This window comes from Paroedura picta, chromosome 7 (assembly GCF_049243985.1).
Source record: "Paroedura picta isolate Pp20150507F chromosome 7, Ppicta_v3.0, whole genome shotgun sequence".
NCBI lineage: Eukaryota > Metazoa > Chordata > Lepidosauria > Squamata > Gekkonidae > Paroedura > Paroedura picta.
In genome coordinates this window covers 104291615-104316656 of record NC_135375.1, presented here as the reverse complement: position 1 = coordinate 104316656, position 25042 = coordinate 104291615, and the positions used below count along the sequence as shown (strand labels likewise).

Here is a 25042-nt window from a genome sequence, read left to right as displayed (position 1 = left end):
CCCATTCGCCACAGAGATGAAAAGGCCTAGAGCGGATGTTCCGGAAAGCTGCGGGCGTTTCTTCCGGAAGCGTCGGCGGGGTGGCGCGTTCCCCTTTTCCGTCCCCATGGCAACCCGGGGGAGGCGGCGCCTGCGGGGAGTGGGGCGTTGACCGGAAGTCGCGGCGGTGACAGGGGATGCCTGCGAGGGGCACTTGGCTGCGTCGCGGCGGGGACCGGATGGGGGACGCCTCAGCTGCGCAGGCCGTGAGTGACGCCCGCTCTCTCCTCCGTCCGTGGGGCGCGTGTCAGAGGAGGGCTTGGGAGCCCCGGGTTCGAATCCCCCGCCGGCCGCCTGGGTGACCTTGCGCTAGTCACGTGTGCTCGCCAGACGCCTACCTCGCAGGGGTGTTGTGCGGGGAGACGCGGAGAGTTCTTTGGAGGAGGGGGGAGGTTTAAAACAACAGGGGGGGTCGCTCCCGTCTCTTTCTTCCCCACCAAGCTCCCCCGCGCCTCACTTACAGAAAGCCTTTTCTCTTCTTCTTGTTGTTGTTTGTTTTGCTTATACGCCGCCCTTCCCTGTGGCCCCGGGCAGATTGCAAAGTTTAAACCGGGAAAGGTGCTCTATTTTACTGTCAAGATGCCGTTCTCACAAGACAGACTCGGTGGCAAGAACACGTGAACTAGGGAACAAGCTCTGGACACCGAGAGACAATAGACATCATTCAAAATTCCAATAAAACGGCAGCTGCACTAGTTTAAAATAAAGTCAAGGGGTCGGGCTACATCCGAAGCATCTCCTGTGTCTAATGCTGGGATTCCCAACCAAGGTTCCAAGGATAACCCTGGTGCTACACAAGAGCTCCCCCAGGGTTACGTGGCCTTTCCTAGAAGTTTGGATGGCCCCGGACATCACTAGACGTCACTGGAGCCCACTTCTCATGCTGTCTGCAGGCCTAGTCTCTTTCTCCACAATGGAAAGAGTAAAGGATCGATGGATTGATTAGCTGGCTCCCACTTCTCTGAAGGGGCATGTCCCCGCTTCTGTGGTTCCTCAAGGCCTGGAAAATATTTCAGGGCTTCCTCCATGGTTAAAAGGTTGGAAAAGGCTGGTCTAGGGGGTGGGGAATGCTGATGTGTCAGCGGGTGGGTCTGAGAGGGGAGGCCAGCAGATGTTAATAATAATCCTCGGCCTTAGCCATTGGCCTGGCAGAATACTTCATGATCCTGCAGGGCTTCATGGTCTTGCAGGGCTCCAGTTTCATTAGGCGGGGCATTGGCTGAGGATAGTTTTATCTCTTTAAGGCTGGGGATCCTCAGTAGATTTTGGTCACTTAGCCAGCTGGCGTAATATTTATAAATTAATTTTAAAGCTGCTTTTCCTCCACGATGGCAGATATAATCCAAAAAGACAAACACCTGTGTTCCTCTCACCAGTCCTTCAAGGTGGGTTAATGGAAAGAAATGTTGGCTTGCGGGCCAACGGCACCTGGGTGAGCTCTGTGTCTTGGGAAAGAGGCCCTTCTGTGCCAAAGTTTAGATCTGCCGGGCCCATATGGATTCTCTCTCCTTGTTTTCCTGTCATTTTCAGGATGGGCCTGATTTGTGTACTTCTGGTGACATTAGCATAAAAGAGAAACATGGGATTAAAACTGTTGGCTGTTTTAGCATTTTAAATTCCTAACAGCTTTGGTTCAGAATGGGGGAATTCTTTTGTGGAGGGAAATTTACGAAGAGGCTATACAAATGCTGTTGCTGTTTCTTTACACACAGAGTGCTTAAAAAGTGGAATTTGCTGCCAGAAGAGGTAGTGATGGCCACAGGAATAAACACTTTTAAAAGAGTTTTAGATAGATTCAAGCTGGACAGGTTTATCAGTTGCTACTAGCCAAGGTGGCTGAAGGGAATCTCCACATTCAGAGGCAGTAAACCTTTGAGTTCCAGTGACAGAAAGCAACATTGTTCAACCTCCGTAGGACTGGTTGGCCACTGTGTGAGATGGGATGCTGGACTAGATGACCATTGGTCTGATCCAGCAGGGCTCTTCCTATGTTCTTATCCAGCAAGGCCTCAGCCTCTATAGCTTTTTTTTTTTTGACCCTCCGGAGAAACTTGTTGGCTGCTGTGTGAGACAGGCTTCCGGACTAGATGGACAATTGGTTTGATCCAGAAGGGCTCTTATTAAGAAATACCCTGCAGGTATATAGTAGCAGAGACTGTGTTAAGGAGGAAGTGTAGTTTGGAAGATGCAGGTGTCTCACAGGCTTGTTAAGCCACTTCTTCTAGAAGACATACTTCCAGGGGCCTTGCTTAAAAACAATCCCCATTGAATAGACTGGACCTTGCTCCCAAATAACTGTGCAAAAGGTCCGCAGCTTAAAGCAAAGTGCGAGTCACGGCAGTTCCTAGCACAGGATCCATTGGATGTAAGTCTTGAAAACAAAGCTGTTTGGTATATGTGGCCAAGATGGAATAAGAGTAGCAGGTTAGAGAGTGCCAATTTTGTTTTTTAAGTTGCGTTGGGGAGGCAGCTGTGTTCAGTCTTGATCCCAGTAATTTTTTGCTTGCTTCCACTTCCATGAGTGGAAGATGGCCCTGTAGCAACCTTGTTGTCCTTAGGTGCAAAGTTGTGTCCGACCCATTGCGACCCCGTGGACAATGATCCTCCAGGACTTCCTGTCCTCTACCATTCCTCGGAGTCCATTTAAGTTCTCATTCTCTGTCGACCCCTTCTTCTTTTGCCCTCAATCGCTCCCAGCATCAGGCTCTTCTCCAGGAAGTCCTTCCTTCTCACAAGGTGGCCAACCTAGCAACCTAGTATGGAGAAATATCTCCAATAGTGTTTCTCTAACCAGCTCAGCTCTGGTTCTTGCAAACCACAGAAGGTGAGATAGACCTGCACGGATTGGACTGCTTGAGACAGTCAGATGTGGACTTTCCTGGAAATAGATTCCTGGACAAAGGGTGTGGCTCAGTGGTAGAACGCCTGCTTCACATGCTGAGGTCCCAGGTTCAATCCCCAGGATCACCAGTTAAAAGGATCAGGTAGTTAGTAATATGAAGGACCTTGCCTGAGACTCTGGTGAGCAGCTGTCAGTCTGAGCGGACAATACTGATCTTGCTGGAGCAGCAGCCTGATTCAATATAAGGCCGCTTCATGTGTGATGTAGAAAGCTGGCATGTAAAGGCTAGCCTAGAACTCCTCTCCCTGCCATGTAGTATTCTAAGTGTCAGGAATTTCTTTTAATGTACAATGGAGCATCCTTGCTTACAGCCTAAAGAGGTCTGGTCCAAAAGCAGGGATTACCTTCCGCTCCTGCTATTGTGCAAAATGGGTCTAAGAAGGTTGTTTTGCCCACTTAAGGAAAGAAATGGAGACGTTCAGGAAACAGGATCCTTGGAGAGGGGTGTGTGTGAAAAAATTCCCTTGGGAAGGATCCAAGAATATACCACACTATTTTCGGTGGGATTTGTCTCATTAATGTATTAATAGTGTGGCACGTTCTTGGAGCTCTACCAAAGGAGGGCTTTCAGACAGACCTGTCTCTGAGAACATTATTCCAGAATTGAAGAAGCAGGGTGGGTAGCCTAGTGGCTGATGCATGTGTTTCTCCACTGGAATTCTTTCCTAGCCTTATCCTGAGTAAAAGAATTTTTTAAAAAATCAGGTCTTTGATTTGGCTGCCTCTCTTTTATCCAAAGCGCCAGGAAGACTTCTGTAGGAGCTGCTTCCGGAATCAACTGTAATCGGCCTCCCCTCTTCCCTCCATGGATCCACTGGGGGCTCCTTCCCATTTTGTGGATATCGAAAGTTTGCCAGGGTGGACCGACCTTTATGAGGCAGACTCTCAAAGCCTACCTGAAAAATGCCAAGTTGATGTCCCGTCGCCCTTCCCATATAGGAAAGACATCAACGCAAAGATAATATTGTGGTAAGTTTCCATCTCATGAACTTAATATAAAAAGAAGAGTTGGTTTTTATGCCCCGCTTTTCACCACCCAAGGGAGTCTCAAAGCAGCTTTCAGTTGCCTTCTCTTGTGTTGATCACCCCTTGATCAGCTTTGTGCAGTCAAGCGGGTTATCATGATTAGGCCTAGGCCTCAGTGGAGCCTGCAGTAGACGAGGAGAAGGTAGGTTGTCCAATTTCTGGAGGACCAGATTGTATACCAAGGCCGAAGTTTTCGCTTAATCCAGGAAGGCATTTCTTAGATATCTCTGTGATGGCACTGAACATGAATTCTACCTTAAAGGTAAAGGTATCCCCTGTGCAAGCACCGAGTCATGTCTGACCCTTGGGGTGACGCCCTCTAGCGTTTTCATGGCAGACTCAATACGGGGTGGTTTGCCAGTGCCTTCCCCAGTCATTACCGTCTACCCCCCAGCAAGCTGGGTACTCATTTTACCGACCTCAGAAGGATGGAAGGCTGAGTTAACCTTGAGCCGGCTGCTGGGATTGAACTCCCAGCCTCATGGACAAAGCTTTCAGACAGCTGCCTTACCACTCTGCACCACAAGAGGCTCTTGAATTCTACCTTAGCAGCTAAGAAATTCTGATCATTTTTTAAATCGAAAATACATCACTGAACTGTAGGGATTGTAGTAAAAAGTGTGGGGCAGACCATGAAGGTTTCAGTGGAGCCACATCTGATACAGAAGACTCTGCAAACAAGATGAGGTTGGGTATTCACAAAGGGGCTTTGTATGGTTTTGTGCAGGGGATTGTTCTAAAATTCCTGGCCCCCGGGAAGCATGTCTGACCTCGACTAAGATCAGGGCCTTTTCGGTCCTAGCCCCTACCTAGTGGAATGAGCTCCCAGAGGAGCTGCAGGCCTTGTGGGAGCTCCCGGTGTTCCGCAGGGCCTGCAAGATGGAGCTCTTCCATCAGGTCTATAGTTGAGGCCGGCGCACTAAGGAAGAGCTATATGAACCCCCCCTCAGGGTTTAAGATACAACTATACAGGCAGCAGCCATGGGTTCCATCTGCCCCCTTTCTTTCCTCCTTCTAGATTATATTGGGGGAATGGGTTTGAGTTGGCTTGAACTGGGTTTCCGCTGTATCTTATTTCATTTATTTGACTTGATTGTTAATTTATGTCTGTGGTTTTATACAGACTTTGTAACCCGCCATGAGCCGCCTGGTAGTAGCGGGTAAGAAATTGAATTAATAATAACAACAACAATAATAATAATTAATAATTCATAAATATCCCAATACTTCAGTCGGAAAGAACAGCGGACTGCATCCAACAACATCCTTTGGCAGAGCTACTTACAGTGTGGAGGGCTTTCACCATTGCCTCTCTCATCGTAGCCCATCGAAATGTTGTTCCTGGGCGGGGGCAGTACAATGGCATTGGAGCTCTTGGGGGAAATGGGCAGAAATCCCACACCTCCTGATGACAGGTGTGCCCTGTTGTCACTGGAAACGAGTGGCAAGATGCAAGCTGGCCTGTCAAACAGTCATGTTGCCACTTAGTATGGATCTTTTAAAAAAGGATTTTCCGTATGTTCTGGCTGTCACTCGGATGGCAGCTGCTGTCAGCTAGCTAGGGAGCTAGTTAATTTGTTACCATCTTTGACCAGTGTAAACAATGTCATAAAATGAAATAAATACCCGTAGTCATAATATTTACAGGCCTTCTAAAGGTCAAAATATGGTAATTAAGCAAAAAGACAGGCTGCTGTAAGCTCATTTTCAGGTTCCCTTTTCCTGTTACATCACCTCTTCTCTTCCTGGCCACAATCAAACTATATTTTTGAGTACAGCAGGTTAGATCCAGGCTAAATTTTCTGCTAAAGGAAGGGAAGGTCCAGAACGGATTTGCCCCTCATGCCTTTCCTGCCGGTCCCCTGTGCCCCCCCCCCTCCAGGAACAGCATTCGAGGGAGATAAATGAGCTGCAGTGGGAGGGGCAGAAGCAGGAAGTGTCTGTTATGCTGGCAGAAGTGAGTGAGTGGCGTGAGTGGAAATCCCCCTGAAAGCTAAGCAGGAGTAGAAGAAGAAGAAGGTTGGTACTTATATGCCGATTTTCTCAACCCGAAGGAGTCTCAAAGTGGCTTACAGTCGCCTTCCCTTTCCTCTCTCCACAACAGACACCCTGTGAGGTGGGTGAGGCTGAGAGAGCCCTGATATTACTGCTCGGTCACAACAGCTTTATCAGTGCTGTGGTGAGCCCAAGGTCACCCAGCTGGCTGCATGTGGGGGAGTGCGGAATCAAACCCGGCTTGCCAGATTAGAAGTCCGCACACCTAACCAAGCTGGCTCTAGCCCCAGTTAGTGATTTGGTGGTGCTGCTCCACACAGGTAGGCAATGGCAAGCCGCCTCTGGCCACCATGACGATTCCTGTTACAGGCTCTCAGTCTGCAGAGAAAGTTTCGGATGGTGGTGTACTTTCGTATAGTTATTTCAGAAAAGTTAAACTTACAGGGTGCCACGGTAAAGTGTTCCATTTTGTTAAAATTCGAATTATTATTTATTTTCAGTTTGAATTTCAGTTTGAGGGGTTGTATTTTACTACTTGATGCCACCTGTCCTGGTTAGAAAAATAAAGTTTATTTTTATTACAATAAAACTTTCTAAAGATTATTTTCTTGTAATGTTTTTGCAAAATGTCTCAATTGTAAATATAAGGGGAAAGATACACTGCTGTCTCTTGCATTTTTACTTCTTTAGACGTGGTAAATCATGCAGCGTCTCACACCTTCTGTGAGAACAGTAGCTAATATACAACAGTGGCTGTAGACCACTTGCTGCTGTCTTGCTAATATTCTCACCCAGGAAAGTGTGAGGTCTCAGTGTACAAGTTATGAAGAACTTCCTTTTTCTTGCAGGATTTCTCTTTGGAAGGTTGTCACTTGGAAGCGGGCAGGAAAAAGTTCCTGTTGGCAGCAAAGGATGGGACCTGGAGTGTAGAATGGTAGCAGCTAGCTATCGGGGGGGGGGGGGGGAAATTCACCGTCATATTAGTTCAGCTGTGGAATCGGCTGCCTAAGGAGATGGTGAGCTCCACCTCACTGGTGGTCTTCAAGCCGCAGCTGGACAGATACTTACCATGGATGCTTTGGGTGGATCCTGCATTGAACAGGGGGTTGGACTAGATGACCTGGAGGACCCCTTTCATCTCTATGAATCTATGATTCCATTGGTACAAATGTTGCAGCTTTGTTATCAGGAGCTAGGCACAGCATGCGTTATTAAAAACCCTTTCTGCAGTCATTCACTCGGCTTTCCATCCGTTTCAGGACTCAATTGAAGACGATCCAGGGCTTGGGGACCAAGCCTTAGGAGGAAAGGCTGAGGGAATTGGGAATGTTCAGCCTGGAGAAGAAGAGGTTGAGAGGGGGCATGATGGCCCTCTTCCAACTCTTTGATTCTGTGGTTCTAATGAATTGGAATGATGATCTCTCCTCAGGAGGGGCGATGTAGCGCTGCTGAACTGCACGGCCATAGTGAACACCAGCAATGAATCTCTCACAGACAAGAATCCCTTGTCAGAAAGTATCTTCTTGCATGCGGGACCAGACCTGAGGGCTGAGCTACAGAAACTCAAAGGTAGGTATAGTATTAAACTTGAGCAAACCTGCTCAGTCTCCCCACCCACATGGACTTCAGAAATTTTTAAGCAGAGGCTGGATAGCCATCTGACGGAGAGGCTGATTCTGTGAAGGCTCAAGGGGGTGGCAGGTTACAGTGGATGAGCGATTGGGATGTGAGTGTCCTGCATAGTGCAGGGGGTTGGACTAGATGACCCATGAGGTCCCTTCCAACGCTATGATTCTATAATTTTATGACTGGGTTTGTCGGTTCAGCTCTCTGTTCTTGCCATCACAGTTGAAACAATCATGTAGAAACCCACATATGTGTATTGGAAAATAATCTGGTTGTTGGTCTCCAGATCAATGAGAATAACTGTTCAAATGTGGGACAAAGTTGGAGTCCAGTGGCAACTTAGACCTCCCCCTCCTCAATTTATATTCAAAGTGTAAGCTTTTGTCTGGTGAAATGTGCATACACACAAAAGCTTATATCAGCAGTGGCCAAACTGTGTCTCTCCAGATGTCCATGAACTGTATTTCCCATGAGCCCCTGCCAGCATGCTGGCAGGGGCTAATGGGAATTGTAGTCCATGAACATCTGGAGAAACGCAGTTTGGCCATCCCTGGCTTATACCTTGAAAAAAACTTTGTTGGTCTTCAAGGTGCCCCTGGCCTCAAGCTTTGTCCAACACGGCTCCCCACGTGCATCTATGTTCAAACCCGGGAAATTCTCACTGGACCATGACTTTCGATGCAGAAACAGCAAACGCCACAAGAAGGATGAATGGGGTATTCCATGAATTGTTGGGAGTCCCCATATTTTTCACACCTGGAAGAGTGTATTCAACAGATGGTTTTTAGTCTGTCTCTAAAGGTGACCTTAATTTTCCGAGAGTGAGCATTTGGAAGTGCAACTTGCAATACAGCCTCCTACGACTGATTTAAACAAATGTCACATGTGACATGAACTCCTAAACTTGCTGCTAATGTGTCCAATGTCTGCAGGTTGGTCAAGGAGGTTTGGCCCTGCCGCACTGTAAGATTATTGGTCAGCAGCCATTTTGAGTCTGCCCGCCCTGTGAGAGTGTGGTGGGCGTAGCCACGGGACGATTGCCACAAAATGGACACCGCAGCTTTCCACCAGCTACCCAGTGAAGTTCCTTGTGCTGTGGCGGCAGCTGCTGCCAAAGCAATTTTCTAAACTAAATCTTCCCAGCCAGTCAGAAGCCTTGCTTGCCCAAAGCCCCACCCACTTCCAAGAAACACTTGGTGGGCCCCAGGCAAGGTGCTGGCAGGTGCCGTGGTGCCCATGGGTGCCATGTTGGGGCCCTTGAATCACATTGCTGAATGGCAAACGGTTATTTGCATCCGGTTTTACACAGATTGCTTTCTTTGGTTAAAGATCTGACACTTCCCCCTTCCCCAACTATAACCTGAAGAAGTTGTGGGCTACGAAAATATGATTTTATAATTTTATTGATGGTTGGATCAATGTTATCAGCCCTGAGTGTTTAGGAAGGGCAGGTAGGAAGGAGAAGATACCCCGCTCATCACTACCCAAAGTTGCTTCCCATCGCCTTCCCTTCCTCTCCTCACAACAGACACCCAGTGAAGGACGTGAGGCTGAGAGAGCCCTGATATTACTACTTGGTTAGAACTTTATCAGTGCTGTGACTAGACCAAAGGCACCCAATTGGCTGTATGTAGGGGAACGGGGAATCAAACCCAGTTTGCCAGATTAGAATCTTAACCATGTCACCATGAAATAAAGAGACAGCTGATCTACAACACGGCCGTGCTTGCGTGCCCATGCAGATGCTTAAAGACAACTACACTGGGACTAAAATGTATACACGCTTTGCTTGCCTTTACTTTTCTTATTTATTTCTTTTACTTCTCTCCTCTTCCTTTAGGCTGCCGGACAGGAGAGGCCAAGCTGACCAAGGGCTTCAACCTAGCCGCGCGGTTCATCATTCACACCGTGGGGCCCAAATACAAGAGCCGATACCGCACGGCCGCAGAGAGCTCCCTGTACAGCTGCTACCGGAACATTTTACAGATTGCGAAGTAAGCACACGTCTGCTCATGAGGAGCGAGCACTCCGCACCACCTGCACAAAGGGCTGGCCGCAGAGCTCTGCGATTCATAAGCGGCACGAAAACAGTGTGATTCATAAGCAGCTTGTGGAGGTCTGGCAGCTTTTTCCCCATATGGCTGAGCTGATTATCATGTTTGTATCATTGGCTCATGTAGTGGTTTAGCCAGCTTGGTGTAGTGTTTAAAAACAGCAGCTTCTAACCCAGAGAGCCGGTTTTGATTCCCCACTCCTCCACATGCAGCCAGTTGGATGACCTTTGGCTGGTCACAGTCATGTTAGAGCGGCTCTCACAGTAGTTCTCTCCAAGCTTACCAGTGTGTTTATCGTGGGAAGCGGAAGGGAAGGTGATTATAAGCGGCTTTTTAAATCCTTCAGGTAGTGAAAAGTGGAGTATAAAAACCCAACTTCTTCCTGATTACCCAGCATCTGGAAACCTATCATGCCACAGAATATGTAGACATGGGATTTGGATCCAGGCCACTGTGTGGAAAGAGCTGTTTCCTTGCCTTCCCTTTCTCTTTGACAGCAGTATCCTCTTATGACCCGGGGGGGGGGGGGGGGCGCGGGGCAGCTCAGAAATAAAATGTGTTGTGACACAAGAGCCTGAAGTAAGAACAGGCAACCAAGTGAACTTTGCCAGCTTTAGTCGCTGTGCTGTTTGCTGTGTGAGCATCAGAATAAGGGGAGGCAATATTTAGACTACTTCCTTCTCCCCATTGTCTCCCCACCACTCTCCATGGTGCACAAGGCACCTGCATCCCACAATATCAGCTTTTCAGAGGTCTCAGGAAGCTGCTGTGGGCAAGGGAAGGTGGGGACAATCCACTGGGGAAACTCCGAAGGCAGGGGTGACCAAGCGGTGGCTCTCCAGATGTCCATGGACTACAATTCCCATGAGCCCCTGCCAGCAGGGTCTCATGGGAATTGTAGTCCATGTGCATCTGGAGAGCCACCGCTTGGCCATCCCTGTTCTAAGGTAACTCTGGACCAAACCCACAGCACGTGGCGTTGTCCGCAAACTTCTGGAGGGTAACATTGCTCTATTTGTTCCCCTCATTTGCTGTGGCATTGGTGGTATCTGGGGATTCGTGACTTGTTTGCTCTTCTTTTCTCCTCTCTAGGGAACAGGCGATGTCTTCGGTGGGATTCTGTGTCATAAACACCGTGAAACGATGCTACCCCTTGATGGATGCCACCCACATAGCATTGCGTAAGTAGCCCCGGAAGGCTCGTGGTAATCAGTGTAAGGCATATCTGGGTCTATCACGTCATAAAGAATTATAGAATCATAGAGTTGGAAGGGATCTCCTGGGTCATCAAGTCCAACCCCCTGCTCTATGCAGGACACTCACATCCCTATCGCTCATCTATTGTAATCTGCCACCCCTTGAGCCTTCATAGAATCAGCCTCTCCATCAGATGGTTATCCAGCCTTTGCTTAAAAATCTCCAAAGATGGAGAACCCACCACCTCCCGAGGAAGCCTGTTCCACTGAGAAACTGCTCTAACAGTCAGGAACTTCTTCCTGATGTTTAGACAGAACTTCTTTTGCATTAATTTCATCCCATTGGTTCTGGTCTATCCCTCCGGGGCAAGAGAGCACAACGTCTATATAGAAAATTACAGATGCACTGGGAAACCAATATGGCAATAAAATATCCAAACTGGACTTATAAAGAGTTCTCTCTCTTCAATAAAATCAGAGTCCAATAGCACCTTTAAGACCAAAGATTTATTCAAGGCGTGAGCTTTCGAGTGCAGCATGCACTCGAAAGCTCATGCCCTGAATAAATATTTGTTGGTCTTAAAAATGCTACTGGACTCTGATTTTATTGTGCTACTTCAGACCAACACAGCTTCTCATTTGAATCTTTTCTCTTCAGTAATTATTATTTCACAAAAGTCCTGACGCATTTCGCCTTACAGCTTTTTCAAGGGACAATGATTTCTATATTTAAGGGTCAACTTCAACTTATTAAGGAATCTCTTGACAGAGTATAAGGTCATGCTAACAATAGCTAAGCTTAGCTTGTGGCACTACAGACACCATTCCGCAATGTTCAGCGGGAAAGATAGCTGTATCGATGTTGGAAGCTGAGTATTTCAAACCACTGGTAAACTGATAGGCCTTCCATGTTTGAAGAATAGCTAGCAACTAGCGCAGATCATGGCTCAGACCCCTTGCCTGCGTAACCTGGAACAGTGTGCTATATTAGTTCATTATAGGCAGCTACAGCAACTTGATGACGATGGTGTTAGCCATTCAGTCGAGTCCAACTCTCGGCACTCCTATGGCTCAGCTGTCTCCAGGTCTTCTGATCTTGCCTCGCTTCTTTTAGTTGTGTAATGCTCTGGCCGGTGTCCATTTTGATTGTGTCTACCCACTACACTCTTTGTTGGCCTGGTTTCCTTTTTCCACTGACCAGTCCCAGCATAGTTGCTCTCTCCTTTGAGTTAGATCGCACTATATGGCCAAAGTATGGACAGAGTTTTGTAATTTTTGCCTTCCGGTGATAGAGAGCTGTTTGAGTTGAGGGTATCATTGGAAAGAGCTCCCTTATGCATTGACTAAGTCCATGTGTCTCTGCTGCTTCTCCTAACCCTTGACTTCAAATAGATGGGCAATAGCTCTGCTTCCAGAGCGGGTCTCCAGCTGAGGCAACAGTGAAACACAAGAGAAACGTGTCTTCTGGGTTTCTCCTCTATAGGAAGCTTTATCCATATTTTGTTTTTTCCTTGCAGGGACGGTTAGGCGGTTTCTCGAGATTCACGGGGAAACCCTTGAAAAAGTGGTGTTTGCCGTGTCCGAGTTTGAAGAGGTACGTGCTGTGTTTTTTTCTGTGCCTCTGAAGGCGCGGCTCTGCAGTTGGTCATTCTGCCCTCTCTAGCCCGAAAAGCTTTGTGCCATTTCTCCAGCCTGCCCCTCCGCATTCCATTGATCCACTAACTGCCATACCCTCAAGCCTCACAATAACTTGGTGGTTGATGTCCTTGGCCGAGTTACTCTAGTCTAGGCTTTCTCAACCAGGGTTTCTTGACGGCCCTGGAAGGGTTTTCTGAATTTGTGAGAGTTAATTAATTTTTAAATATATTTTTTACATTTGTTGAATGTTTATCGGGTGATAGGTCCATATATGGTCATGTCGGCCCACTCACCCCCTCCTAAAATGGCCAGTGATGGGCCTGGAGGAAGTGGGGAGGGAAGGGGCCTTGGGGAAGCGTGTACAAAGCTATGCTTCCCAACCATACTGGGGTTTCTCAAAGCCTGAGGAATGTTTCAAGGGTATCTCCATGTTAAAAAAGTTGAGAAGGTTACTCTAGTCCAAGACCATTAAATCAGAGGATCTAGGTTGGAGTAACTCTGCACTTTGTGTGATCCTTGCATTCTAGTTAATACATTTGAATGATAGGTGTAGCTTCCTCTGTTTTTTACCGGCATACGGTTATTGAGCTGTGTGTGACTTCTGGCTGTCAGATGCAGGGGAACGCCTGGCTTCAGTGACTGAAAACAAGAGTGAAGTCTGGGCAAGACCTTTTGTTAGGCCCAACAAAACAGGCCTGGTTTTAGCTTCCCGTGCTCCCCAAAAGTCCTCCATCAGGCAGGATGTTACCAATTTTTTAAGAGAGAAGAAAGCAGATTCTTCAGGCTGTGCTGGATAATTGCCTTTTTCAGCGGTTCAACCATGGAGGAGCCCTTGAAATAAAGTCAGGGGGGTTGCGAGGAGGGGAGACACTGGGGTGCAGAAAGCAATAGGCCCAAGCCCTTGTTCCCAGCTGGTCTTGAAAACAGGAGGGGGCAGCCAAGCATCCTCAAGCCTTCTTGGTTTTTGCAGGCTACTTACCGGAAGCTGCTGCCTCTGTATTTCCCGAGGTCGTTCGAAGAGGAGAAGCAATCCTTGCCTTTCCTGCCTGCTGATATCGGCAACGCAGATGGGGAGCCGGTAGTGCCTGAGCGTCAGATCAGAATTAGCGAAAAGCCAGGCATTTCTGAAGGTGAGTCTGGCTTTCAGGCCAAGAGAAGCTGGACAGACCCAGAGACCATGGGAGTGATTGCCAAAGCAGAACCCCTAGAACCTCCTTTTCAGCCTGTGGTCCAAACATGCTATGCTGTATAAATTCCAACCTGCTGGTGGTCCCCAGTCCCAAAGAGGTGCAATTAGCCTCAGCCAGAACCACGGCTTTTTCAGCTCTGGCTCCAGTGTGGTGGAAGGAGTTGCCAGCTGAGATCCGGTGTAAACAAATAAACAAAGGAATTTATTTATGGTCTTTCAGACCAAAAAGTAAAGGTAAAGGTAAAGGTATCCCCTGTGCAAGCACCAAGTCATTTCTGACCCTTGGGGTGACGCCCTCCAGCATTTTCATGGCAGACTCAATACGGGGTGGTTTGCCAGTGCCTTCCCCAGTCATTACCGTTTACCCCCCAGCAAGCTGGGCACTCATTTTACCGACCTCGGAAGGATGGAAGGCTGAGTCAACCTTGAGCCGGCTGCTGGGATTGAACTCGCAGCCTCATGGGCAAAGCTTTCAGACGGCTGCCTTACCACTCTGCGCCACAAGAGACCAAACAGTAAAGATCCATTTAAGATACCAGTAAATGCCAGAAAATGTGTTAAGAGTACAGAAACATATTTGAACCACCTAAACATACCGTAATTAAAACTCATTGTTAAAACACCATATGCAAAGTAGCGAATAATTTGATCGGAGGAGATATTTCCTATCCTATGTATGTACTTCGCAATTTAATAGCAGCAGTATGGAACTTAGCAGTGTGGAAAGTTCTTTGACTTCACCAACTTTATCCATTGAGGAAAGTCTTTGGAGACTGTCTAAAATTAGCTGTATTAAATTGCCTCTGATGGTGTTATAAATAGGACAGTTTAATAATGCATGTTCTCTTGTTTCTGTCTGGCCACTAGCACATGGACAAAGATCTGGTGTGAGGCTTTAGCCAATTGCTTTCAATAAGAAAACTCAGTTTGTAGGAAAAGCTCTTTATTGAAAAGAACAACAATGCTTACTACCTGGGAAATTTGCTAAGACTATTTTCTGCTGTCCATTGCTCCAATTTAATTAATAATGATTACATCTGAACCAAGCTACTTCTCATGTCTGGTGCATTACACCTGCATTATACGGTTTTATCTAAAGTGCCCTGAGCCTCTGCAGAGGGCAGTATATAAATATATAATAAATAAATCCCTTCCGTGTGGCATCACACAAGGACTCTTTCTAGCTGCTGTGCTGTTCTCCTCTGGTCTTCTTGCAAAGGGGGAGGACTGTTTTTTATATCCCGCTTTTCTCTAACCTAAGGAGTCCCAAAGCAGCTTACAAATACCATTCCCTTCCTCTTAACAGACACCCTGTGAAGTAGGTGGGGCTGAGAGAGCTTTAAGAGAACAGTTGCAAGAGAACAGTGACTGGCCCGAGGACCCCCAGCTGGCTGCATGTGGAGGAGGAGTGGGGGAATCAAACCTCATTCTCCAGATTAAAGTCCCCAACTCATAACTACTCTGCCACACTGGCTCGCTTATGCTAAATGTCCACAGTGGTGCCATCACATGACAGCTTCTCATTCTCAGATGGGCGTTTTTTTTTCTTCTTTGCAGATAATTCCGACGAGGAAGGGCTCGAAGCAGACTTGGCTTTCATCGGCTCCCACGCTTTTGCGCGCATGGAAGGGGACGTGGACAAGCAGCGGCGCCTCGTTCTCCAGGGGCAGCTCTCAGAAGCGGCGCTGAAGAAACAGCATCAGAGGAAGTGAGGGGCTGTTGTAAATAGGTGCTGCTGCTCGCACCACGCTGTCGTTCGCCTTTCAGGGGCTGACGGCTGCAGGGAAGCGGCATCATGCCAATGTATATCGAACGGCTGCTGGGTTGCGCCTTGTAAGCATGAGAAAATGTGGGGTAAGATGCTGGACTAGGACCATTTATGCACTGGGACCTTACTGCTCCATCTCTCATGCAGAAGTACAAATTGGGGGCGGATGAGGTGCACCGGGCCAAATGCTTCTCCGTGTGGGTGCAGGAAGAGGTGGGGCAACCTGCCGTGACTAAAACTCCAGCCTGTAGCCTGGCATGAATCCTCCAGTGCATAAACGGTCTAGATCAGGGGTAGTCAAAGTGCGGCCCTCCAGATGTCCATGGACTACAATTCCCAGGAGCCCCTGCCAGCATTCGCTGGCAGGGGCTCCTGGGAATTGTAGTCCATGGACATCTGGAGGGCCGCACTTTGACTACTCCTGGTCTAGATGGACCACTGGTCTGATCCAGCAGAGCTCTTATTCTGTAAAGCTCTCTCTCCCACCCACAGCATAATCACAACCAGCCCTCGTGCCTTGAGTATAGGGAAGGGGGCTTGCAGTTCAGATTTATACGGTGCAAAAATAGTGCATGAGAAAAGCACCCCTGCTAGCAGAATTTCTCCATGGGATCCAACCCCTGTAATTGCTTGCTACCCTTTTGTGTGTGCCCGTAGTTTTGCAATCAGTCAGGCATAAGCCGTCTCAGGATATTTTAGCAGTTTCAACTGGCAGTAGGTCTTCGCTGCTGGCCTTTTACGATAGCCTTGATGTCCAGGGTTGACCGATTCTGATCTCACACCCGGCTTTCTTCTAGTTACAGTCGCTGGCTCTGTCAGGCGAGAGCCGAAGACCTCTCCGACATCGCCTCCCTCAAAGCTTTGTACCAAACAGGTGAGTTCTAAGAAAGAAAGGAATTTTCGGCCCCAGGCTTCTTTTCCCCAGAGGCTTGTGTTGTGGCGAATGGTGAGCAAAGCAGTACAGTGAAAGGAGGGAAGAGTACGTTTGCTAGTTCACAGAAACCTGGAGGAAAAGGTAGATTAAAAAGTTGAAACTGAAATGTGAAGGACACGGGAGGGAAAAACAGTCCAGAGGTGTTGGTGGGGATGTGCAGAAGCTGTTGAACCCCTTCAGGATTGCATCTGTCTTTGGAATTTGTGAGCAGTCATTCATATTTGCCTGCCTTAGACCAGGCTTTCTCAACCAGGGTTTCATAAAACCCTAGAGTATCTTTTTTTATTCTTTATTTATAATGTTATGATTTATAGGCCGCTGCTCCCAGCGAACTGGCTCGCGGCGGTTTACACCAACTGGGCAAAAGGGCACATAAAGATGTTATATTGGAGAGGGGACCGCTCCTTGTGGAACTCCACATGGGAGTTTGTACCGGTTTGACTGTCTCTCTCTTATTGCTGCCCTCTGTCTGCGACCCTGGAGGAAGGAGCTGTGCCTTTGGAGGGCTGTCCCCCATTTGGTGATACAGAAGAGTGCGCGTCCACCATGCAGACTAAAGAAAGAATAACCCAGTGGGTTGTCAACCTGGGGGTCGGGACCCTTTTGGGGGTCAAACAACCCTTTCACAGGGGTTGCGGCAGGGCAAAGCAGCTTGGCTGGGGGGGGCACCATCCACACAACAGCCTTGTGGGGTAGATCGAGATAGAGCATTCATCTGTCTGGAGCAGCAGAAAAGAGCGAGATTGGTATAGTGGGACAAGAGGCAGAACTGAACTGAGAAACCCTGGAAAAAAACTAATTTATATCCAATCCTAAACAATGGATCTTCATGTCATTGGTCAGTTTTCGTTTAATTTCTGTGAAAGAACATTGGCATAATTTTATGGTTGGGGGTCCCCACAACATGAGGAACTGTATTAAAGGGTCACGGCATTAGGAAGGTTAAGAACCACTGGAATAACGCATTCACAACTAATCCTCTGGACGTACTTAGTCTTGAAAAGGTTTCTTTAATTTTTCTCTTGTTTTTTCGACACCTGCATGTGCTTCCGTTGCACTCCACACCTGTGGTCTTTCAAAGAGAATTTGTGTCCCCCAGACTCCAGCAAAAGAAGTTCACATGGGAGGGTTTGGACTGCTTCTTAAATTATTTTTTGTACTCTGCTCACTCTGTTTGAAAGCTGCAAATCATGCCGGAGCTGCTGTTCACTTTTGAAGCTCAGGAATTCAGCAGAAGGGAAGCAGCCTGAACGTCGGGCAGAAATACTAATGGTTTCAGCACAGCAGTTGTCTTACAAACTGTTGGCTCTTGGGCACGACCTGAATTCCACTTCTGCAAATCAAAGTGCTGGAGTTTGCTTGGCTGTGCTTTTCAGCACTAACCTCCCATTCCTTGTCTTTGTTTTATTTGGAGGCGTGGACAACTGTGGCCGTACGGTGATAGCGGTGGTCGGAAGGAATATTCCCGTAACTCTTATAGACATGGAGAAGGTGAGATGCCGAGATAAGACGTTACATATTTATGGTAGCGACAGCCCTGACCTCGATAGTCCAGATGAGGCGGATTTAGTCAAATCTCAGGAAGTAAGCAGCCCTGGCAAGTAAATGGGCAGGAGACCACCGAGAAAAGCCAAGGTTGTCATGCAGAGGCAGGCAAGGGCAAACTACCTCTGACTGTCTCTTTTTCTTGAAAACCTGGAGAGATTGCCATAAATCAGCTGCAGCCGGACACACCCAAAAAAAACCTGGTTTTTTTTGTACCCAGCTTCAATGCTTTAACTTACTTGTGATGGTTTTAACTTCGATGTTACCTGGCCTGAGCCAACCAATATTATTATATAACAATAAAACTATTATTATTCTTCATTAGATGCCATTAAATGAGCCTCTTGTGGCGCAGAGTGGTAAGGCAGCAGATATGCAGTCTGAAAGCTTTGCCCATGAGGCTGGGAGTCCCAGCAGCCGGCTCAAGGTTGACTCAGCCTTCCATCCTTGCGAGGTCGGTAAAATGAGTACCCAGCTTGCTGGGGGGTAAACGGTAATGACTGGGCAAGGCACTGGCAAACCACCCTGTATTGAGTCTGCCATGAAAATGCTGGAGGGCGTCACCCCAAGGGTCAGACATGACTCAGTGCTTGCACAGGGGATACCTTTACCTTTACCATTAGATGCCATCAAGTTCTATCAGCCTTTATACTCGAGGCTATAAAAATCCTCTAAAGAGAGCGCTCTTTATCTGTGCATCTGGGACCACAGACATCCACCCTCACCCCCCCCCCAAAAGCGTCTCTCTGATTCTGAGTTTGATTTTCTTTCTCCCTAATGCAGTATTTTTTAGAGTGGGGTGCCTTAAAGGTTAGTAGTAGGGCAAAATCCAGATGCAAGCCCTTGTTTGAGATGCCCAGAGGACGAACAGCACAGTCCTCTGTTGAACCAATTAACTCCGCTTGTGGGTTTTCCTCCCCCTCAGGCCCTCTTGTATTTCATCCACGTGATGGACCACATTGTCGTGAAAGAATACGTCATTGTGTACTTCCACACACTCACCAACGTCTACAATCACCTCGACTCGGATTTCCTGAAGAGGCTTTACGATATTGTCGATGTCAAGTGAGTGTCCTCCTTGATGCCTTTAAACCATGTTGTCTCAACTCGTTTTCCCTTCTGACAAAATACACAGAGAGAAGCTTTATATGCTAGAAATCTCGATCCTGGGCTTGTGATAATCTCTTTGGTTTTTTCATAGAGAAACTGTGCAGGGCGGCTTTACTGAGTGAAGTCCTGGGACAATTGGCCTTTTGAAAAATTATTTCAATTTTCAGTTGATTTTTTAAAAAAATATATGGGACTCAAATTGGGAGAAAGGATTACTGAAAAAATGTTTTGTGTTCTTGCAAACGTTTGTTCCCCAGGTGAGGTTACTTCTCTTCTTGCTAACCTAGGTACAAAAGGAACCTGAAAGCCCTGTACTTCGTCCATCCAACATTTCGCTCAAAGGTAGGAAATGTCTGGTCCCAGTGGCAAGGCTGCATTTTAGGTCAGGATGCAAACATCGGGCAATATCAGCCAGACTGTACTTTTTTTAGTAGAGTGAGCTGGGCCTATTCTGCACATAATAGATAATGCACTTTCAATGCACTTTAGAAGTAGATTTTCCTGTTCCGCACAGGAAAATCCAGCTGCCAAAGCACATTGAAAGTGCGTTATCCTGCGTGTGCGGAATGGGCCCTGGTTAATCCCGTGTCAGTGCATTTCATTTATTTCTGTTGAAACTTGTATTCCATCCTCCCCTGTTGATTCAGGGAGGACCACATCAAATTCAAACACAATGTTTAAATTACATAAGCATACAATAAGAAGGGTTATTTTAATGCCCTGCTTTTCACTACCCTAAGAAATCTCAAAGCGGCTTACAATTGCCTTCCCTTCCTCCCCCCACAACAGACACCCTGCAATGTAGGTGGCTCTGAGAGAGCTCTGACGGGACAGCTTTGTGAGAGCAGCTCTAACAGGACTGTGACTAGCCCAAGGTTGCCCAGCTGGCTGCATGTGGAGGAGCAGGAATCAACCTCGATTCACCAGATTAGAAGCCACCGCACTTAGCCACTGCGCTGAGCTGGCTCGAAGTTCTGAATTTAAGATTTAAGAACACTTAAAAGCGTCCTCCTCACAGAGCAGCCTTTTGCAACCTTTTGCCCATGGAGAAACCCCTGAAATATTTCTTCAGGCTTTGAGGAACCCCAGAATTGGTGTCAGCTGGGCATGCCCGCCTGCCACGCCTCCCCAAAGTGACGTCACCCATCAACTCCCGTTGGATGTGACCAGCATTAGGAAGGACCAATAGGATAAGATGAAAATGTTGTTCCACAGGCCCTATACAGAGGAAGTGGGCTCCAGTGGTGCCTAGTGACATCAGCAGCCATCCAAACTTCCAGGAAAGGCTGTGGAAACCCTGGGGAACTCTGAGGGACCCTGGTTGGGAATCCTTGTCACAGAGAGGTGACAGAACTGAACTGAGAGGGGGCCTAATAAAAGTTCTTAGGCCAGTGGTTCTCAACCTTCCTAATGCTGCAACCCTTTAATACAGTTCCTCATGTTGTGGTGACCCAAACCATAAAATTATGCAAGGGTTCTTCCACAGAAATTAAACCGAAACTGACCAATGGTGTGAGGATCCATGGTTCAAGATTGTATATAAATTGGAATTTTTTTTCTGGGGTTTCTCAGTTCAGTTCTGCCTCTTGTCCCACCATGCCGATCTCTCTTTTCCGCTGTTCCAGACAGGTGAATGCGCTTGATCTACCCAGCAAGGCTGTTGTGTGGATGAGGCCTCCACTCCCCTGGCCAAGCTGCTTGCCCTGCCGCGACCCCTGTGAAAGGGTCATTTGACCCCCAAAGGGGTCCCGACCCCTAGGTTAACCACTGCCTTTGAGGATTTATTTGATGGGCAGATTCTAAGCAGAGAGGCCAGCCTGTTCTCTGGCCTCGGCCATAAGCTCTTTCTTTCAGGCCCTGCAAAACTGGTAAAGGTTCCACATGGCCCTGGTCTCATTAGGCCGAGCATGGTTTCTAAACCAAGTTAGCCTTTTGTGTGCTTTAGCCTTCTTCAGCTGAAACGCTGAAGGGATGTTTGGTTTTGTCGGCATGACCTCTTGACAAATGTTTGAAAAGCAAAGGTTTGACCAGAGCGTTGATTTTCCTTTCTTGCTTGCCAGGTGTCAACGTGGTTTTTTACCACCTTCACCATCTCAGGACTGAAGGACAAAATCCACCAGGTAGAAAGCCTCCAGCAGTTGTTTGCAGCCATTCCCCCTGAACAGATTGACTTCCCACCGTTCGTTCTAGAGTACGATGCCAGGGTAGGTGGAGTGTCCTGTTTCCAGTTGGATTTCAGCACACCAACGGGTCTTCCTTCCTTCCCTCTGCGCACAGACCACCCAGAGGCAGGGCTCCCATAAGCTTCTGGAACCTCTGCCAGTAGGAGCTCTCTATTGTGGCAGTAGAAGATAGGACCCACAGTGGTGGGTTTAAGCTACAGATGGAACAGACCCGGCTAGATACCAGGCAAAAAATGTTAACCGTCCGAGGAGTTCAGCAGTGGAATGGGCTGCCGAAAGAGGTGGTGAACTCCCCCTCCCTGGCAGTTTTTAAGCAGCGACTGGACAGAACATTATCCTGGATACTTTAGGCTGATCCTGCATTGAGCAGCGGGTGGGACTTTCCAATTCTATGATTCTTTGCTGTTTATTTATTTACTAGGGGCCAAGCCCATTGCATTCAGGAATACAACAGGCACTAGATTGCGTTCGGGGGGAGGCCTCTCCTTCCCCCCAGGACGTGGAAAGGCTGCAGGCTGGAGACCCCCTGGGAAGGGAACTCACCGGCAGGGGCAGCTCTCTTGCAGCAGGGATCTGCAGCCTCCAAGCCTTGGAGGGAAGTGGAAGGAGGAGGGGTGATCAGGGGTGGGGGATGGAAGGCGATTGGCTGGTCACTGGACAGACAGGCAAGCCTGTTGGAGGAGGAGGCACTGAGGGGCAGGACAGCCGTCCTGAGTGGGTGTTAAGCGCTGAGTGGCACTTAAGCCATGAGACCAGCTCCTCCTCCAAGGCCTTACCAGAAATATATGATGTGGAGCAGATTGTACGGCATGTATGTCGTGTAGCCAGGAGATCCGAGTATTGTCTAGCATCCAGGCAAGGGACATTCAGAGGTGGTTAGCCATTGGCTGCCTCCATGTCGTGACCTCTGGTGTTCCTTGAAGGAACTCCATCCAAATCCTTGGAGGGTCTGCCTTGCTTAGCTTCTGAGATCTAATGGGATCGGGCTGGCTTGGCTATCCAAGTAAGGGTCACAAGGCCATTACGCACAAGGTCTAGGCTTATTCTTGTCATAACAAGCCAATAACTCTGCTAGAGCTCTACCACTGGAGTAAGTGGATAGTTGTTTGCAGGAGGACATCAAGGGCTTGGTGTAGTGGGATAAGCGCTGTGAGTCTTTAATTCCATTGGACATATGCCGGCACCACCTATTAATGCCTCTTTCTCCCCGCAGGAAAACGGGCCCTACTATTCTTACCCTTCTTCTCCGGACCTCTGACCTCGCCACTCTTCCTGGTTTCCTGCGACCTGCCGCTTGCCGACACCGCTGGTGCTGAGCTGCCCCAAACGGTGTATAGAGATCAGAGGGAAGGGTTTTCTTCCCCACCTCTGGTATTTTTTTACAAAGGACATTCTCAAGCACACGAGCAATCAGAATCCCCTATCGTTACGAACGGCCGTGGTGTCAGATCTCTCTTTCTCTCGTTCTCTCTCTCTCTCCAGTAGAAAAGTTGATTTTGGACTTCTGGAGTGGATTCAGTTTTCTTCCCCCCCCCCCCGCCCCCGCCCCGGATATCGGGACTTTTTGTCCTCACAAAACCGCTTTTTCAAGAAGCCCCAAGATCAGGTTTCCATCTTTTTCTGCAAGTTCTTGGCTTTGCTGCCACTGCCCCATTCTTGACCAGTTTGGGGTGTGGCGGGGGGGGGGGGGGAGGAGCGGGAGGGGAGCTACAATAGCAGCTTGACAATTTCCTGTAATCTTTGCACATCAAGCCCACCGTTACGGCAATGAATCCTTTCCAAAGCCAAGTCCACAGACCAGGCAAGCCCCTGCTGTCACGCTACCCCACCCCCTCCACTCCCCAAAACCTGCCGGAATTCAACGTCTCAGACAGTGCCTGCGTTTGGAATCTGGCAATCTGACTGTTTATTCCCTGGATGATGTGAGACGCAAGGAGAAGGGGTGCTGCCACTCTCCTGCTGGACAGTGAATGAGAAGGGTCTCCTGTCCTCCTGGCGCGTTCTTCTCCGGGAGGGACAAGAGATGCGGATGCCATAAGAGACGCGGATGCTGTAAATAAGGCCATCTTTGATCACGTGCCAAGGTTCTGCTGATTGAAACCTGTATTGTTGCAAGGAGGGGGATCAAAAATGAAGTTTTGTCTCCCCCAAAAAATCAAATAAATGATTTGTATCTGCCTTCTGGAAGGAACGTATAACCTCTACTCCCCTCCTCTCCCCCGGTTAGCCTTCCAGAGAGTGAATACTGCAATGCTCTTGACACTTCTGCCGCCAGATGGAAAATTTATTTCTATTTCTATTTCTATTTGTAGGCCGCCCCTCTCCTTGCAGTCTTGGGATGGCTTACGCAAAAAGTGAAAAACCAGCACAATACTTTTTGGATTTAAAAAACACATTCAAGCCATCGCTGTACCTCGCTCCTACCCTCTGTGCCTGGAAATAAGACACATTGCCAGGCACAGCGGAGGGATAACAGGTCTGGCTGGGGGCCTGGCTTGTTGGTGGTGGTCCTCAGCCTTAACCAAATTACTGGTGGAAGTGAGCCATCTTGCAAGCCTAGCAGAACCTGGGAATGTCTGTAAGGGCCGGCAATTATTCCACCAGGCTGGAGCTAGGGCAGAAAGGGCCCTGGCCCTGGTCGAGGCCAGCAACCATCAGCAAGTTGGTAATTGCAGGAACGAGACGGGAATTTGGCTCGGGCGCTGGTTGATGCTTGGATAAGAGATCTCCTGGGAAGCCAGTGTGCGGTGAAACCCAGGGATCCTTTGGGTAGCTCCAGGCCGAAACCCGTCCTAGCCACGTGCTTGAAATGCCCGTGAGTGCAGCAGGCAAAGGTGGAAAATGTAAGCGGCCCCTTCCCCCACTATGCTGGTTAAAATAATGTGGACGGCAGCATTTTGCTTTCTGCTGCACCCAACAAAAAACGTGCTCCTGAAGGAGGCCGCTTAATCCTGTGGTTTGTCCTAGTGGCTACTGGGGTTGTGCAGCGATATTGGGATGGGAACCAAGCACAGAGCCACGCGTGTTCAGCTGTTTCGCCAGGATTAATGCCCTGCCCTGGATAGCCCATCCGGTCTTGGAAGCTAAGCAGAGCTGGCCCTAGCTAAGATTTGCATGGGAAGCCTTCAAGGCACACTAGGGCAGTGGTCCCCAACCTTTTGATCACCAGGGATTGGTCAACGCTTGACAATTTTACTGAGGCCTGGGGGGGGAGGATAGTCTTTTGCGGAGGGACGTTGCCTGAGCCCCTGCTCCGCTTGCCTTCCCGTCGGCTCCCCTGATTTCCTGCCGCCCACTGGGGGGCGCTGCCAGCAGCAGCTACGCAATGCTACGTCGAGGGGGAGCCCCAGCCATGGTGGCCACCGGAGAGCACCAAAGGTGAGCTGGTGGCAGAGTGGCAGGGCAGCAGCCGGGGAGGAGGACAAGGAGGAGCCGCGGCCCAGTACCGACTGATCTACAGACAGAGGTTGGATGCTACTGCACTAGGGCACATGCCACCAAGGCAGGCTATGGCAAACCACTTCCAAATGTCCCTTGTCTGGCTGCCAAGCAATCCTCGGGCTTCCTGCTGCACTACGCACTTCATATATGATAAATAATTGCCAGGATTAAGGATTAAAGTGATGTCTTCTAATAATTCATTAGCATGAAGACTGGCTATTCATGGTGATGCAATAATCACTTCCGGATCAGAGCTGCGTGCAAACCCCTTAGCAGCAGCAAACAAACCTGTTTCAAAGAGAGAGGAGAATATCAAGAGCTACTGGCTGGCCTCTAGGACCCCTTTTTCCATTCAGCAGGCAAGCCGACAGCCCCTGGTAGTTTTTGTCTAGTGGT

General features: G+C 48.5%; 1 protein-coding gene across 1 annotated transcript; it reads left to right on the top strand.

Annotated features, from left to right (window-relative positions):
- The first annotated feature begins 107 nt into the window (after window positions 1-107).
- On the top strand, window positions 108-23383 carry GDAP2 (ganglioside induced differentiation associated protein 2). Its single transcript, XM_077345894.1, has 14 exons — window positions 108-245; window positions 3681-3910; window positions 7392-7531; window positions 9429-9582; window positions 10735-10823; window positions 12356-12432; window positions 13447-13606; window positions 15223-15373; window positions 16231-16307; window positions 17782-17858; window positions 18838-18977; window positions 19310-19364; window positions 21083-21226; window positions 22419-23383. Exons 2-14 carry the CDS (start codon window positions 3747-3749, stop codon window positions 22461-22463), a joined length of 1473 nt encoding a protein of 490 aa, XP_077202009.1. The 5' UTR covers window positions 108-245; window positions 3681-3746; the 3' UTR covers window positions 22464-23383.
- The last annotated feature ends 1659 nt before the right edge of the window (window positions 23384-25042 follow it).

Bases quoted from the DNA above. Each gene is read 5' to 3' on its own strand.
- GDAP2 (XM_077345894.1), top strand. From the start codon at position 3,747: ATGGATCCACTGGGGGCTCCTTCCCATTTTGTGGATATCGAAAGTTTG. The intron at 13,607-15,222 runs GTGAGTCTGGCT...TCTTCTTTGCAG, and splicing joins AAAGCCAGGCATTTCTGAAG to ATAATTCCGACGAGGAAGGG. The intron at 18,978-19,309 runs GTGAGTGTCCTC...TTGCTAACCTAG, and splicing joins TACGATATTGTCGATGTCAA to GTACAAAAGGAACCTGAAAG.